Source organism: Balearica regulorum, chromosome 1 (assembly GCF_011004875.1).
Source record: "Balearica regulorum gibbericeps isolate bBalReg1 chromosome 1, bBalReg1.pri, whole genome shotgun sequence".
Lineage (NCBI taxonomy): Eukaryota > Metazoa > Chordata > Aves > Gruiformes > Gruidae > Balearica > Balearica regulorum.
The window spans coordinates 207,144,793-207,160,614 of NC_046184.1; the positions used below are offsets into that span (position 1 = coordinate 207,144,793).

Consider the following 15,822-nt stretch of genomic DNA (forward strand, 5'->3'; position numbering starts at 1 on the left):
GTGCTCTGCCAGGCTTATTTAGAAAGTACAAAAAGTGCAGCTTAAATGTAAGACCGTTATCTGCTAACATTGACTTGAACACTGTAATTGCCAAAGGAAAAGTCAGGACACGTATACAGACATGAATGACCATTTGAATGCAATGCTGTAATTGTACAGATCACTTACACTTTTAATCTACAGTATTTGAAAGCTGGGATGAAAGTAGAAAATGACCACTTAAAATTCTTCAGTTTAAGATGCACTATAACAGCAAGAAGTTTCCAACCAGCACAGTTGTTCTACCTCTCTCAGCTTGGCTGAGCAACTTCAGGCACCCATCCTTGGTATTGACACTGGTGCCAACCTTGCTTTTAGGTAGCAATATCCTAGATGAACAATGGGGTTTCAAATAATATTCACTGAGGATATACAGTACAGTTAGCCTACGTACTGCTTTCCTTATGGCCAATTCCTCACCCACGAATTTCATCCAGAATTTAACATGCTTACTCTACATAGGTAGGGACACTTATAAAATACTCAGATTTTCTGAAACTGATGTTTGTCAGTATGCATTATTAATGTCAATAATGTTTGATATTTCTTGCTACACTGGAGGTGCCTGAAGTATCTGAAGTCTTACGGCAAGCTCTTAAAGTGGAAGTTTAGAAACTAATAGTGATTCTTACTCCAGTTGTAAACTCCATGCAGAACAGCAGCAAATTTAATATTTAGAGCATTCCAAGTGATTAAAGGGATTCAGGCATTTTGCATTTTCACTTTAATTAAAGAGATGTCCAAGTTCACAAGATTGCTTTGGCAATCAATTGTAAAGGTCTTAATCATCCATTCATTTCTTCATTTTATGTTCAAAGATGCACTACCAAGAATTTCAAGACTGTCCCTCTGTTAGAAGCCTGATCAGATGTTTTCCATTAAAATTAGGAATCCCTGTATATTCAACACTAAAAACCAGACTCTCCACATCCCTAATAATTCTTTATTTTTTTTTTGGCAGCTAGGCCTGGAAGTCTTGACGAATGTCTTCACTGCTCATGTGCAGTGCTTGCACTTCTGCAACACAAGAGGCGGCATCTTGCATCTGTTGTTTCTTTTCAGAAGGGGACAAATCCTGCAACTGATAGTTCCACAGTGATCCTCTTTCTTCGTAATCGAAGAATCATAGAATGGCTTGGGTTGGAAGGGACCTCAAAGCCCATCTAGTTCCAACCCCCTGCCATGGGCAGGGACACCCTTCACTAGACCAGGTTGCTCAAAGCCCCATCCAACCTGGGCTTGAACACTTCCAGGGATGGGGCATCCACAGCTTCTCTGGGCAAACTGTTCCAGTGTCCCATGACCGTCACAGTAAAGAATTTCTTCCTAATATCTAGTCTAAATCTACCCTCTTTTAGTTTAAAGCCATTCTGCCTTGCCCTATCACTCCATGCCCTTGCAAACAGTCCCTCTCCAGCTTTCCTTGTAGGCCCCTTCAGGTACTGGAAGGCTGCTATAAGGTGTCCCTGGAGCCTTCTTTTCTCCAGGCTGAACAACCCCAACTCTCTCAACCTGTTTTCATAGGAGAGGTGCTCCATCCCTCGGATCATCTCCATGGCCCTCCTCTGGACAATAACAAAGAGCTTATTTGACGAAAAGGCTATCACTATATGCAAACCTGTCGATTTAGGATAAGAACAGTGAAGTGCAAAGACGCATTTAAGTTTCATATGCTTATCTTCTAATTATTAGTAAGAGAAGATTTATTGTATTGCCAAGAGCCAAAGCAGCCTGATATAATCAGATGCACAAACAGAGGCATCAGGATGTTGGGTAAACTGTTCACCAAGGAACAAAACCTCTCTCGGCCTGGAATCATCCACTGTCTGCTAGCCAAGCAATACAGGACATGGCATCACAGGTGTTGCATAAGATTCACCCATCTTTCAAGAAAATCAAGAGTATTTTCAACTAGTATTTTTTCATTTTCTTGTCTTGGGTAACTCATCAAAACCTGAAAGGAAAACCCTTTCTCTCTTCTAGTTCAGTTGCACAGAAGCAAGTACTTCAAGAAACCAAAATAACAAGATGTTCTTCGCTGGCAAACATCAGCAGAAGTACAACAGCTGCTTTGGATACACACTGAGCAGCAACTTGCGACAAGCAGTTGCTTAATATATATTTCCTACAACTATTCTTTATTGCTCAAGATTACAGCAAAATAACAACTGTCACCATACAAGTATGAAGTTCAATTCAAACATGTTCTATGTACAAGAATTTATCTCATATATATATACACATATATATACACAGATCTCATAACACACAATATGGACAGAAGTCCAAACCAGTTCATACAGACAGGTTTCATAAAGACCTTCAGCAATTAACCATCGAACAAAAGAAAAGCTTTGTGCAACACTTTACTAGAAGCTTCAAGGCTACAATTACAACCAAAGAAGACAAAACCCATGACTTTTTTATTTTAAAAGAACTCAAAAGAGATCATTTTAGGAGGATATTATTGTTTCCTTGGATAATAATCAGGGACATTGCAGAACAAAAAAGCGCAAGTGTGGAGGGTCTACTCAGAGTTACCTGCTTCTATCCAGACAGGAATTTACACAAGTCATCCACAAAGTCAACTGTCAGAATTGTGCAAGCAGAGTAAGACCCTTCTATGTGTTTGCAAAAAAACAAGGACAGTAAACACAAGCAAAGTAATGGACACCACATAGGCTCATCTATAGCCATCAGAGAGGAAAGGTGTTTGCCACAAGCTGTGACTTCATAACACTCTCAACAAGTCACTAAGTAAATCTCTCTTTCAAAAAGAAATGGGTCACCCAGAAGCCACATCAATGTACAAACTCCAAGTCAAGAATATCATGCAGTGAAAACTGTTCCTTGATTCTTAAGCTTTGCTTAGCTTTAATTCTTGACAAGGGAGCTCTGCTTCTCCTCTCTTGTTCCCGCTTATCAAACAAGTCCATTGGCTTCCACAAGAATAGCAATTGCCTGAGATATAAGCCACTAAAAGGTTTATCGATAGCACAATTCAATTCTAATAATTTTCATCTTTCAGAAATACTTCCAAAGATCTATTGAGAAAAAGTAGAGGCACAAAGGGAAAGGGAATGACTCTGAACAGGGACCTTTTATGCAGCAAAGGACCTCTGAATTTAATTTTATAACAGAAAAATACATTATTACTCAGCTATATTACTCTAGACAGAGCAATCTGCAAAGATACAGCTGAAAGGGACTTTTCAAAACAAGTCTTGTATGTAATTGAAAAAGTTTTATTACAAACACTACCATGGACATATCTGTACAGGAAATAAATTTGGGTTTGCTTTCTTGTATTGCCCCATAGGTTCCGTTTCCCTTTGCTGCACAGGCAGCAATCGCTCGCAGCGCAGCGCTGATTCAAAGCCCCCAAGGAGAGCCTGACGGATTATTAGCATGGAGTTAGGGCAGCCATGAGGAGTTCCATTTTATACACAAAGTTACGCCCTTCCATTTTATTCCACTGAACTTCCTTGAACGGCCCTCGAAGATGATTCCACTTGTTGTCTTGTAGTACATCGCCTTTAGGGAGATCCTTGCACTGACTCCGTGGAAACTGAACCATAACTTTGCTGCCACTTTCTGGACCATTACGTACTGTGATGAACAGAGATTTTTATCAGCATTTTTACACTCTAGGAATTCCTCATATTAAATACCCTCCTTGTGTATGCTATACATTACTCCTACTCAATTCCAAACATGCTAAAAGCAAACAATGGAAAACATCTTTTTTTTTTTAAGTTTTTCTCTTTGAATTTTCTCTCTCTCATCTCTCACTTTCTATCATTTTGTTGCTTTAGCACTGCATGTTCCTGGTTAGAGCAAACCAGAGAAACATTTGACAAAAAACCCCACACATACACCTTAGAAATGCATTTATTTTTCCCTAATGACACCAGGAAGGGCAAAGGGTTTTTGCAGATTCTTACCTTGGATGTATTCCCCACCATTCTGTTGAAAAATGTAATCAGAAAGATACTGTTTCTAGTGGATTTACCTCAAATGGACAGGAATGAGTCACTCAGGATAGCAGTTGCTTTTAACCACAAAATTCTGCAAGATTGGTGGATGGGTGGTGGTATTCTATTGCCTTGGGTGGGTTTTTGTGTTTTGATGTTGGGTGGTGGTGTTTGTTTTTAAATAAGCAGTTAGGGAGATAACACTAAGCTTTCCCCTCACCTACCAAGCTAGCCTTCTACAAAGAGATAACTATCAGGCTGATCGAACATAATTTCTCCTTCATATATCGATGCTGACTATTCCCCATCACATTCTCCTTAATATCCTTGGAAACTGCTTCTAGAACTGGTTTTTTTTTTTTGCCTCATCTTCTCAGTAATTGCAATGAAACTGACCAGACTGTAGTTCCCCAGATCCTCCTTCTGCAACATTGGATACGACATCTGACTTCTTCCAGTCCTGAGGAACCTTTCCTGATCACCGTGACCTTTCAAAGATGATCAAGAATAGCCTTATAATGTCATTGATCAGCTCCCTCAGCACTCATGGATGCATCCCACCTGGTCCCATGAACTTCTGTATGTCTAATTTGTTCAAAGGTACTCTAACTTGATCCTCTGCTACTGAGGGTAAGTAGTCTTTGCTCCAAAATTTCACATAGGTCTCAGGGACCTGGGATTCCTGAAGGCCAGTCTTAAGATCAAAGCAAAGAAGGCATTAAGTGCCTTGGCCTTCTCCATGTCCTGTGCCACCAAGTTCTCCCCATTTAACAGCAGGCCCACATTTTCCCTAGTCTTTCTTTTGATGCTGACATACCTGTTAAAGCTCTTCTTGTTGCCCTGTACAACCCTCACCAGATTCAATTCCAGATGGGCTTTAGCTTTCCTATCCCTATCAGTGCACACTTGGGCAGTCTCTCTATCTTCCTCCCAGGTCAACTGATCCTGCTTATAATCTCTTGCAGGTTCCTTTTGTGTCATGAGTTTAGTGATGAGCTCCCCATTCGTTCACACAGATCTTCTGTCACCTTTGCACAACTTCCTGCACATAAGAATGACCATTCTTGAGCTTGAATGAGGTGATCCTTGGGAAAAAAAAAAAATCAACTAGCTCTCCTGGACCCCTCTTCTCACCATCCCATAGGATGGTATCCCATAGGATTCTTCCAAGATCATCCCTGAAGAGACCAAACTCTGTTCTCATTAAGTCCAGAGCTGTGATCCTGTTTGCCTTGTTCCCTCCTCTCAGGATCTTGATGGTTTCTGCAATCTATTTTTTCTATGCTAATTCTAAGAAATATTTTCAAGCCTGTGTAAATTAAATCAGGTTAATATTAAGTGGCTTACTGGGCAAAGTATTGATTCTATTTAGGTGTCAATTCCATACACAAAAGAGATTGTTTCTAGAATGTTTTGCTATAAATTGACATTATTCTATAAAAGTCTACAGATTGTCTCAGAAAGAGACTTACAAAGCCTATAGAATTCACTTAAGAATTTTAAGATTTCCCATACATTTGCAATAGAAAACACTACCTGAAATGGCATAGTCTCCATTTGGTGATGCTACCGTTATTGCTGATGCATTGCCAATACTCTCCACTGGCCCCAGACCAACATGATTACTGAAACTCAGCACATGCCATCCCATAACTTTCGCAAGCTGCTGAACTGCATGTACTTGGTGCTGTGACATCTGAAAGATAATAAGAGGTTTGTCTTCTGTTCAATATTTGCAGACCACAAAAAGAATTGCTTACTGGTTTTACCAGTAAGTTTTATATATAAGTGACTTTGTCTTGTAAGTTCTCTAGTTTCAGAGGTTTAAATGCTAATGCTTTTCTGTATCACAACTTAACACTTGTAACAAGGAAGTATCTAGCACTGTTCAGCCGTTCTCTGTGAACAGGTCTGAAAACACTTGACTGAAAAGAAAAACCCTCAGCAGAATCTGTTTCAACTTGTTTTCTGTGTCGTGAAGTTTCGTGTAACTGCAACAAGCCAACCACTGTCATTAAAGACCTGTACTTTGACTATTTATAATACATAGTAGGGAGACTGTCACTTCTGACTAAAACCAGCAGCTTCCTCTAAGCAATTAAGAAAACACGGTTCATTCAAATCTCAGCTGATTTAGTAATGGCTGATGCAAAGTGAACATTAACAAGACAATGTTGAAATAACAGTAATTGTGGGCTCATTAAAATCTCTAGTAGAGACAGCACTTGGTTACAGTAAGTTTCATATATTGAATACCTTATTATCTGCTATGACTCTCACTGACTTGTTCTGAAGTAAGCAAAAATCTAAGTGCTCCCATAATGAGTAGCATAAAGAAATATATTTTAAAAGAGAGTGGAAAAATATTACTACTACTGACCTTAGTTAAAACTGGCATTATATTTTAGTAACAGTTGCTAAAGTCACTATACAAACATACTGAAAATCTCAGTCATCCACCTTCCTATTTTCACTATATTTATTTGAAGATTTCTAACATTTTCTACATAGATGAAGGTGAGATTCTAACTACTTCTGTTTCCCAAACACCACAAGAAAGGGAAGAATAATGTATATGAATCTACCTGAGATAAAAGGAAATCCTGCAGTTCTTGCTCTTGATGGGACAATGTAATAACTCTTCCATCTCTATGCACAACTCTGATCTGTTCAATTCCGATGTTCAGCTGTAGTTGAATGGATCTTTGAAGACAAGATGCAGATTTATTCAAAATGCATTACAACACCTAAGAAAACAAGAAACTAAGAACATAGAATCCCTCCCATTCACTGACAAGAACTCTACTATGAGGATAGTGCAAAGCCTATGGAATATGACGGCAACTCCAAACATTTCAGTTCCATCACTCACCGCAACCGTTCCCTCTATACTGCAGGGGACACATTCTGCAGCATGTTCCCAGACCTGGTCCGCTGCTTCTTCAGGTCAAGGAACCTCCTGAGCTGCCTCACAGCTCCCTGCCTGCCAGTGTGCCCAAGTTTCCTTCCACAGGTGCAGGGAAAAATGGTGTGTACTCAGGGCCTGTTCTATCCTACAGCCAAGACTTCGGCAGTGTATGTACTCTGGAACTGAGACTGCAAATTGCACTGACGACTGCGCTCTGCTCCACACTGTGGACGCAGCCAGAAAGGACTGCTCAAAATAGGAAAAACAACTGGGTCATCCACTGTCAACGCATTAGTTAATTCTCTGCTGGTCAGCATGCAGACATTCATTTCTGGAACATGAAATCTCTTATTTAAATGACAATGTGCATAATTAATAGCATGAGTTACATGAGTTCCAGATTTCAGTACCTGAGCAACCAAGCCAGGACTGAGCACTGACTAGCTCTCCACAACCAGACTGGAAGTTAGAATCCAGCACATACAGAGATACTTTATATTCAGCTATCTCTATCCAAAGTATTCCAAAGTGGTTAAACAGCCACCTTCACCTTCAATTCTTTCTTTGGAAGGAAACTGTGCTAGTTAACTACTTACTAAGTTTCTTCATTAAAGTGTAAGTGGGTGAAGTTTTCTTAGAGTGGCTGTTCCTCCCACAACTCAGCAAAACAAACCCTTACACACCAATAACAGGCTCCTACTTGTCTGTCTGAAGAGAATCTAAACCTGTAAAACACAACTTGAATACACTCTGCCATTGTTGTGTCTTCTAAAACTAGGAAGATACATGCATTTTCATACTTACTTGCATATCTGTTCGTATCCTTGAGAAGTTATTAGAACTTTAACACTGGATTCATAAACATCATTTATATTGGACCAGTGGGCCTGAATCTGAGGATCCTCAATACGACTAGCCAGACTGTCAATGGTTCGAGCAGTTCTAGAAGATAAAGACATATTCCACACACAATAATTTAGACAGTTTGTGTTCTTATCTTGTTTAAAGCACATGAGTAGATTATTAGTTTGGGGGAGGGGGGTGGTGGTGTTTGTGGCAGACACACACAAAAAAAAAAAAAAAAAAGAAAATTTAACAGAACCATGGGCATCAAAGTTCTATTTCAGCACCGTTCCTGGGTTGAGATTAAACCAGTTTAATAGGACAGCAAAGGAAGAAAAAGTAATAATACAAGAATATATAAAACAAGTGATGCACAATGCAATTGCTCACCACCCACTGACTGATGCCCAGTCTGTTCCTGAGCAGCAATCACAGACCCCCAGCCAACTCCCCCAGTTATATACTGAGAATGACATCATATGGAATATCCCTTTGGCCAGTTTGGGTCAGCTGTCCTGGCTGCGCTCCCTCCTGGCTTCTTACGCACCTCCTCACTGGCAGAGCACGGGAAGCTGAAAAGTCCTTGACTTAGTGTAAGCATTATTTAGCAACAACTAAAAACATCAGTGTATTACCAACATTATTCTAAACCCAAAACACAGCACTATGCCAGCTACTAGGAAGAAAATTAACTCTATCCCAGCTGAAACCAGGACAACAGTGAAGGAAGAAGTAGCTAGTTTCAGTAACACTGAAAAAAGATCAATTGTATTCTACACAATGGTACATTTTATTGTTACTGTAACTTTAACAAGATTAGCTTGTGTCCTACCTGCGTCTCAAAAAGATATGTTTTGCCTGCTTTATTATCTTTTCCAGAAGTCCTTCATTCGACTGTAAAGAACTGATATCATTTTTGTCAAAAGCCTGGGGTCCTGCAAGTCTCATTCTCTTATGGCCAAAAGGTGCACTAGCTGGATGGGGCATCACTGTTGAGCTCAGGGTTTGCTTGTGACACTAAAACAAACAACAGATGTTATAAAAGGAAGTGACCAAATAATGTATCTGCAAGAAATCATATGTATACTACAATATGCTGCTTCACATCAGGTTTTTTAAGTGTACATATTTTCAAAAAGTGTAACTTTTTTATTTAGTAAACTTGACAGTACTTTAAAGCCAGCTTTGCACTCGTACTTTGCCTGCCCTGTTTATATAGGTCTTTCAAAGCTTATGGAAAGTGATTTTTTAAAAAAGGTGCTAGCTAACAAAAATTTGGTAGTATGGCAGTAGCTCCTACTAGTAAGTCTGCCTCATATGCATCTCTGGAGACAGGCAGAATGGTCAAACAAAAATAAAGGAAGCATTTTAGAGATAAAAAATTGAGGTAACAAAAAGCTTTAGCAACCTGTTCAAAGTCAAGAAAGAAAAAAGAGCTAGGCACTGAGCCAAAGCTTCATGAAACCTAGTTCAGTCCTCTAAGGAGATGAACACTCTCTGGAACATGGTTTCAGAACTACTTAAACACCTAAAATTGTGCTCCTTTCCTAAACAGACGCAACCTCAACCTTCTACCCCAGGTCCGTCTGCTAGATTATATGAGAATATAAAACCCTGAAACAGAGAAGTGGACCTCAAAAGACACGACGTTGTTATGGCAATTGATTGTTCTTTCTTCATGGGAATACAGTCTGAACAGATGCTCACTTGACAAGTACTTCACAAACACTAATTAGGCACAAAGAAAAAAGGGAGACTGATGAGTTGTACTGGAAAAGCCTTGCACGGCTTTTCTAAAGTGAGCAGCCGGGCCTGAGGTTAAGTAAAGAACTAGCGTTCCATGAAAGCATTAACTGAGACTCCCTAACCACCTGCACACACTAAAACTGAACGGGAGGTTGCCTTACACAAATGGATAGAAAGTGACTGGCCTCTGCTGGCACTCTGTTGTTACAACAGTGCCAAACACCACATAGAAGACTGAACAAAAGCCCCAAAACTTTTCAGTACTTGAACATAAATGCATTACCTCTCTGATAAGCTGATGCAAATTATGTTCCAGTACATAGAGATGATCCTCTGGATTCTGTTTTTCAGAAGCGGACTTTTGTGATTTTTTGTCATTGGAAGAGTGACACAGAGAAATGGACAACTGCAAACCTGTATGAAGCAAATAAAAGAAGAAAAAAAAAAAAGAGGATACTGACAATTTTCCAGCAGGCTACCAAGAACTGCTTTTGCTTCATGTTTTATAGTCAGTAGTTTTACAACCAGTAATCACTGTATCACAGAAAAAAATCAAAGAATAACATTGGAGAGCACAGCACCAAAGGCAAGCAAGACTTGCTATTCACTGAAGTGTTGACAGGCCAACAACTCACTAGGTGCATTTCCCACCAATTTCTATGACTCAATCCCCCCACAAAAAAGAGTCCCCAGGATCCCATTCCTTCCCCAAAGATGGAATTATTTACCATCATGTAAGTTTTAAGCAATCCAGAAACATAATTCTCCACATGATATAATCAGTTGTGTACCCATTGTAAGAACAGAGGATTCACCAGCCGACTCTGAGCCATCTTCATGCAGTTTAATTATCCTCACTGAGGAGTATTAGCCTCCGTTCTGCTGAAGACCCATTAACTCAAGTCTTAAATTTCACCTGCATGCAATCCAGGAGCAATGATTTATGCACAGCTCTGAGCTGCAATGTGCCCGTGCATTACAGTTCACAGCTGTAAGTGCTACTGACAAAAAAACCCACAAAGAAAAACAATCCAAAATCCCCACAATAAAATGTGAATAAATTAGAAACTAAAGGGCATTAGTGGAATTTTTCTATAATTAGCAACCAAAATTCAAATTCAGGAAATTTCTGTTTTTCAAAGCCTTTGGAAAAAAGATTACTTTTTTAAAAAAAGAAAAAGAACAGAGTCTTTAAAAAGGTTACATCAATCAAAATTTCAGTTTGTTTTTAAGCAAATTATCATAGGTTAAGTAGTCTTAAAAAGTTTCCTACCTGGGAAAGGCTGGGAGATTATCTGATTTTTCACAACAATGTGAGGAATTTGTGATTTAATTTGAACAGCTTCTCGTGACAGCTGGGCAAAAATCTCTTTACATAAAAGAACATTCTGTGCAGTTTCCAACTTTGTCTGCCAGTGCGGAGAACCTGAAAAATACAAAACAATGTTTGCAGAAGGAAAGAGTAGAGAAGCTACAAAGGTAGCTTCAGATACCAGATACTGTGCAGTAGCTGTGAGTAATCACTACGATAAGGTAGTCAGTATCTTCTATCCAAATTGAGTATTTCACAGAATCCCAGAACAGTAGGGGTTGGAAGGGACCTCTGGAGATCACCTAGTCCAAACCCCCTGCTAAAGCAGGATCACCCAGAGCAGGTTGCACAGGATGGCATCCAGGCGGGTCTTGAATATCTCCAGAGAAGGAGACTCCACAACCTCTCTGGGCAGCCTGTTCCAGTGCTCGGTCACCCTCAAAGTGAAGAAGTTTTTCCTCATGTTGAGATGGAACTTCCTGTGTTCCAGTTTGTGCCCATTGGCCCTTGTCCTGTCACTGGGCACCACTGAAGAGTCTGGCCCCCTCCTCTAGACATCCACCCTTTAGGTATTTGTAAGTATTACTGAAATCCCCTCTCAGTCTTCTCCAAGCTAAGCAGTCCCAGCTCTCTCAGCCCCTCCTCATATGAGAGATGCTCCAGTCCCCTCATCATCCTTGTAGCCCTCCACTGGACTCTCTCCAGTAGTTCCCCTGTCTGTGTTGAACTGGGGAGCCCAGAACTGGACACAGAACTCCAGATGTGGCCTCACCAGGCAGAGTAGAGGGGGAGGATAACCTCCCTTGACCTGCTGGCCATGCTCTTCTTAATGCACCCATTTTCAGAATTTTATCTCAGTTAAGCAAACACTTTAAGATAACACTACTGCACTTCATTTTACGTACATGTATATTGTGAATTGGAACTCCCTTCTGGAACTGCCTATTACATTCCCAGGCCTTTTGAGACCTCTGCTCATGAACCCCTGCCTCTTAGGTTGCAATTTACTTTCAATGATACTTCTAGCTTTATTAAAATTCACTCTACGACAAACCACCAAATAATGTTAAATTCATGTACATGCTTTCAAGAGGATTTATAGGCCCCAAATTCTTGGAAGATTCTGGTCTGAGTAAATATACAAATTCTATAGGGTACCCCAAACACCATGTGAAACACGTTAATACAGCATCCTGTGTAATGTTCAAGACAGTGCAAGCATCTGTGTCACACATCACTGTGAAATAAAACCCTGGCAGTTCTTTTTAATCCTGAAGAGTTAAGGATGAATTTTTAATTCCAAAGGTTTATACCTTTGGATACTGTTATATATCAAATGAATCACACTACCCTCTGCCAGGTGAGCTGCTGGTAGTTAATGCACATGCTGCCATCACCCTTTCAGATTCAGAGAAAACATATGAGCCACAGAACAAATGACGTATTTTGGGCAAAGATAACAGTGAAAGGACATTTAGTCCACCACAATACCATGGTTTGCTTTTGGTTATGTGCTCAAACTCTTAATGACTAATGAAAGGTGCTCCAGGATACCTAAAATACAATCCTAGTAATTTTATTTCAGAAATTGAGTAAATACATTTGAAAAACTTTGAAAGCATCATCTTTCCAAAGCCCAAGCAGCACCTACACAGAAAATTTCAGTTTAAATAAGAATATTCTTGTTCACTCTTCTTTCAAGCTAGAATTTTCAAATAAACATCAGATGCAAACCCATTTCTTGAGAATATGCTCAGAAAACAACATATAGCTAGCTATACCTGGTTTTGATTTTGGCATGGGTCTTTTAAAAAGATTGACTGTCCCAAGGTCACCAATGTCTGGAGCTTGTTTCTGAATAGAAACCTAGGCAAAAGAAAACATTGTTTGATGTTTGTTCTTCATTGCAAGCATATAAATAACAAAACAAAACCCATGCTATATTATTAAAGTTTCTCTGGCAAACCTTTATATAGGCTGATCCTTCTAAATCACTTGGAATTTGAACATCCAAAGGACAGTAATCCTCAGATATCTTTTTATCCAGGTCAATGTCAGTGTTCTTTATCACCTCAAATGTGCCATGATGAAGAAAAAGGGAGCCTAAGAAAGGAAGGACAAAGACATACATACTATAAAGCATCTTCTGCAAATAATGAAACTTGTACCTCCATTTTGGAAGAATATGTATTTCTAAGTCTCCAAACCTCCACAGTTTGCTTGACTCAAGTTTCTTAATTAGTTCTTAAAAAACCAGGTAAATTAGAAAGCTCATTTCAGCACATCAGCGTCTCAGTCCTCCAGCGTGTGATGTGTAATACTTTACAGTAAGTCAGCCAGTATTTAATAGTTATGGCAGAAAACCAACAGTGTTTTAAAATAGTGTCACCAGAAGCAGGGAAGGAAAAAAGCTATTTGGTTAAAACACAACAAAAATTAACTGCCCAAAGGTGTGCAAGAAAGTGGCTTAAGGTGCAAGACCCCTACTGATTGAAAGGAATGATAATGTCTGGCTTGCAGCCTTAAAACTATGACAGTCTGTAAAAACCAACCATACAGCCAGTGATTTGGCTGGGACTGGTAAAGGGAGATGTCCCTATCTGTCCTAGTTTCATCCCTTTCACATCCAGAGCATGGTTCATCTAGTTTAGGATAAATCATCAAAAAAGAGACATATCCTGGGTTAAATCTACAGCTTCTTCATGAACACAAGATTAATAACCCTAAATTTGACAATAATGACAACTGGAGCCCAACATATCCAGTCCAGATGCCTGCTTTCTACCTGCTTCTTAAGTTTGGCGAGATTCTGTATTCACTCTTTCACTCCACAACTGGCTCTAGAACTCTGGGCTGGTTACCCTCTCTTACTGTAATCCACGAAATAATGTCTATTCTCAGTATCATTTCTCACAAACATAGGAATAATAGGTATAATAAATCTGTCTTCACTCAGAGAAAAATTGCAAGATGCTCCTCAATCTTTTAAAAATGCTTTACAGACCAAATATAGATAAGCCAAAGATATACAAGGTCAACCTGTCAAGTGAACAACTACATTGTCAATGCAGAATTGCTTCTGTAAAGGATCAGCTTTTAAAATCACTGTCTAGATAGAGGGTGGCAGGATATTTTCCCTGATAACAAACCAAGTTTCCTCCTTTTACAACTCTGTCTCATAACTATAATAATATTTTATTATCTGGTATCATTTGTTATTAAAAATATTCCACCTGTTTTTCCAGTTACAAAAATATTATTTGTAAAATATAAATATCCATTATTGAGAAAAACAAAAGACCAGACTGTATACCTGCACTTCTGTAGCTCAGGTCACCGAGAATTTTGTCTCCCACTTTTCTCAGCTTCCAGTGTTGCCTCAGTCTTAGCAGCTCAGAGTTGAAGTCTCTTTGTCGCTTATTTTCCTGGTTTTCTGCAACCGATTTGGATAATCTTTCTGCACCTTTCAACAGGATTTGTGCTGCTCCAGCTAAGGACTTCTTTTTTGAAATCAACTGTAGAAACTGAGGATTCTAGTAACAAATAAAGAGAAAAATTTCTTGTATCTTAATTCTCCAAGTATTATTAGTGGAACTAATTGACAGTGACTGATAACTTAATTTTGCTGGCTGTTCAGTAAGTTCTCTAGAACAACTTTCATGATGATATTACACAGCCACAACTAACATTTTGACTTACAGCTTCAGCTAAGAGGCCTTTGAAATCAGCCTTCCCTTGACCCATAAAGCACTGTACCAGCACATCCCAAGGAACATTTTACTAAATTTTCTGTATGTCATGCATGAAAAATAACAGTGAAATAAATTTTTCAGTATCAAGTCATAAAACCTAAACAACTAGGTACAATATACCTGTTTTGGAGGAAGGGGATCCTGCACAACGGGATCTAGAGTCATGAACTTTTTATCCTTAACAATACTAAGCACATCGTACAACACGCACATCTCAGTCAAGGCGCTTCTTAAGTTGTTCCTCACTGAATCCCAAGGCCAGAGGGATGGCTGAAACTTTACCAACCCTAAAAACAAAACAAAAAGGAAGGAAAAACAGAGAGTAGTTAAAAGATATGGTGTAAGGCTCATTCTTAAACCATAAAACGATCGCAACAGCATGAAATACAGCGTAACAGCATGAAATCTGGATCTATCCTTTTCCACTCTACCGCTGCAATTTGCTGGGACTCAGTCACGAATACCCTGACCTAACCCACGGGGGAAGGCAAGCCAGGCCCAAGCGCCCGTAGGGGTGCAGGCCGGGCACCGCCACAGCTCGGCAGGCCTCTGTCAGCTGCAGCCCCGCGACAGCTCAGGCGCTGGGCCCAGCCGCGGGCCGACTGACAGAGAGCCGCGGGCCCGCCGCCCCTCACCTTCCTCATCCTCCGCCTCGCCCGGCTCAGCCCAGCCGCGGCCCGCCGAACCCGGCTCGTCCTCCTCGGAGCCGGAGCCCTGGCTGAAGTCGATGCGCTGCGCCAGACGCGCCAGGTTCTGGGACATGGAGAGCGGCTGGAGGTAGGTCTCGCTGCCATCCAGCCCCACCTCCTGCACCTGCTTCTCGCACGCCGACTCGATGCTGATGCGCACCGCCGGCACACCCGCCATCTTGGGGCGACCTCCGACCGCGGCTGCCGGGCGTGCGCGCGCCCCCTCCCCGCGCCGACTACGGGTGCCGGGCGGAGGCGGGGCGGAGGCGGGGCGGGGCCAGCGCCGGACGGGCTCGGCTGTCTCCGGAGGGCGCTCGGGAAGGGGCGGAGCCGGGACGTGAGCGATGGCGAACTGCGGGGGGAGGTGCGGAGCTGCGTCGGTTCGCTGCGGCGAGTCGTTTCCATGGTCGATGACGACACACAGCCCGTTCCCTTGTCTCATCTCCCAAGCAAACGCCAGCCGCGTTTATTCTTCGGAGCTGCAGCGATTTGCTTGTACAGCGTTATTTTTGACCAGAAGCTGGTTTAATTCCCTGTTTTAAACATAAATTCACTTCTG

At 40.8% G+C, this 15,822-nt stretch overlaps 1 protein-coding gene across 2 annotated transcripts; it reads right to left on the reverse strand.

Moving 5' to 3' along the window:
• Window positions 1-1,697: 1,697 nt before the first annotated feature.
• On the reverse strand, window positions 1,698-15,641 carry MED17 (mediator complex subunit 17). Of its 2 annotated transcripts, XR_012833430.1 has the most exons (13): window positions 15,210-15,641; window positions 14,695-14,861; window positions 14,136-14,355; window positions 12,789-12,925; window positions 12,604-12,688; window positions 10,784-10,936; window positions 9,794-9,924; window positions 8,597-8,781; window positions 7,726-7,863; window positions 6,599-6,716; window positions 5,550-5,709; window positions 4,831-5,098; window positions 1,698-3,648 (listed from the first exon to the last, which is right to left on the reverse strand). XR_012833430.1 is itself a non-coding variant. In XM_075742385.1 (12 exons), exons 1-12 carry the CDS (start codon window positions 15,439-15,441, stop codon window positions 3,443-3,445), a joined length of 1,932 nt encoding a protein of 643 aa, XP_075598500.1. In that variant the 5' UTR covers window positions 15,442-15,530; the 3' UTR covers window positions 1,698-3,442. The 2 variants fall into 2 exon arrangements, 1 of the variants encoding a protein (XP_075598500.1); XM_075742385.1 differs by lacking the exon at window positions 4,831-5,098 and having other exon boundaries at window positions 15,210-15,530.
• Between the last annotated feature and the right edge of the window lie 181 nt (window positions 15,642-15,822).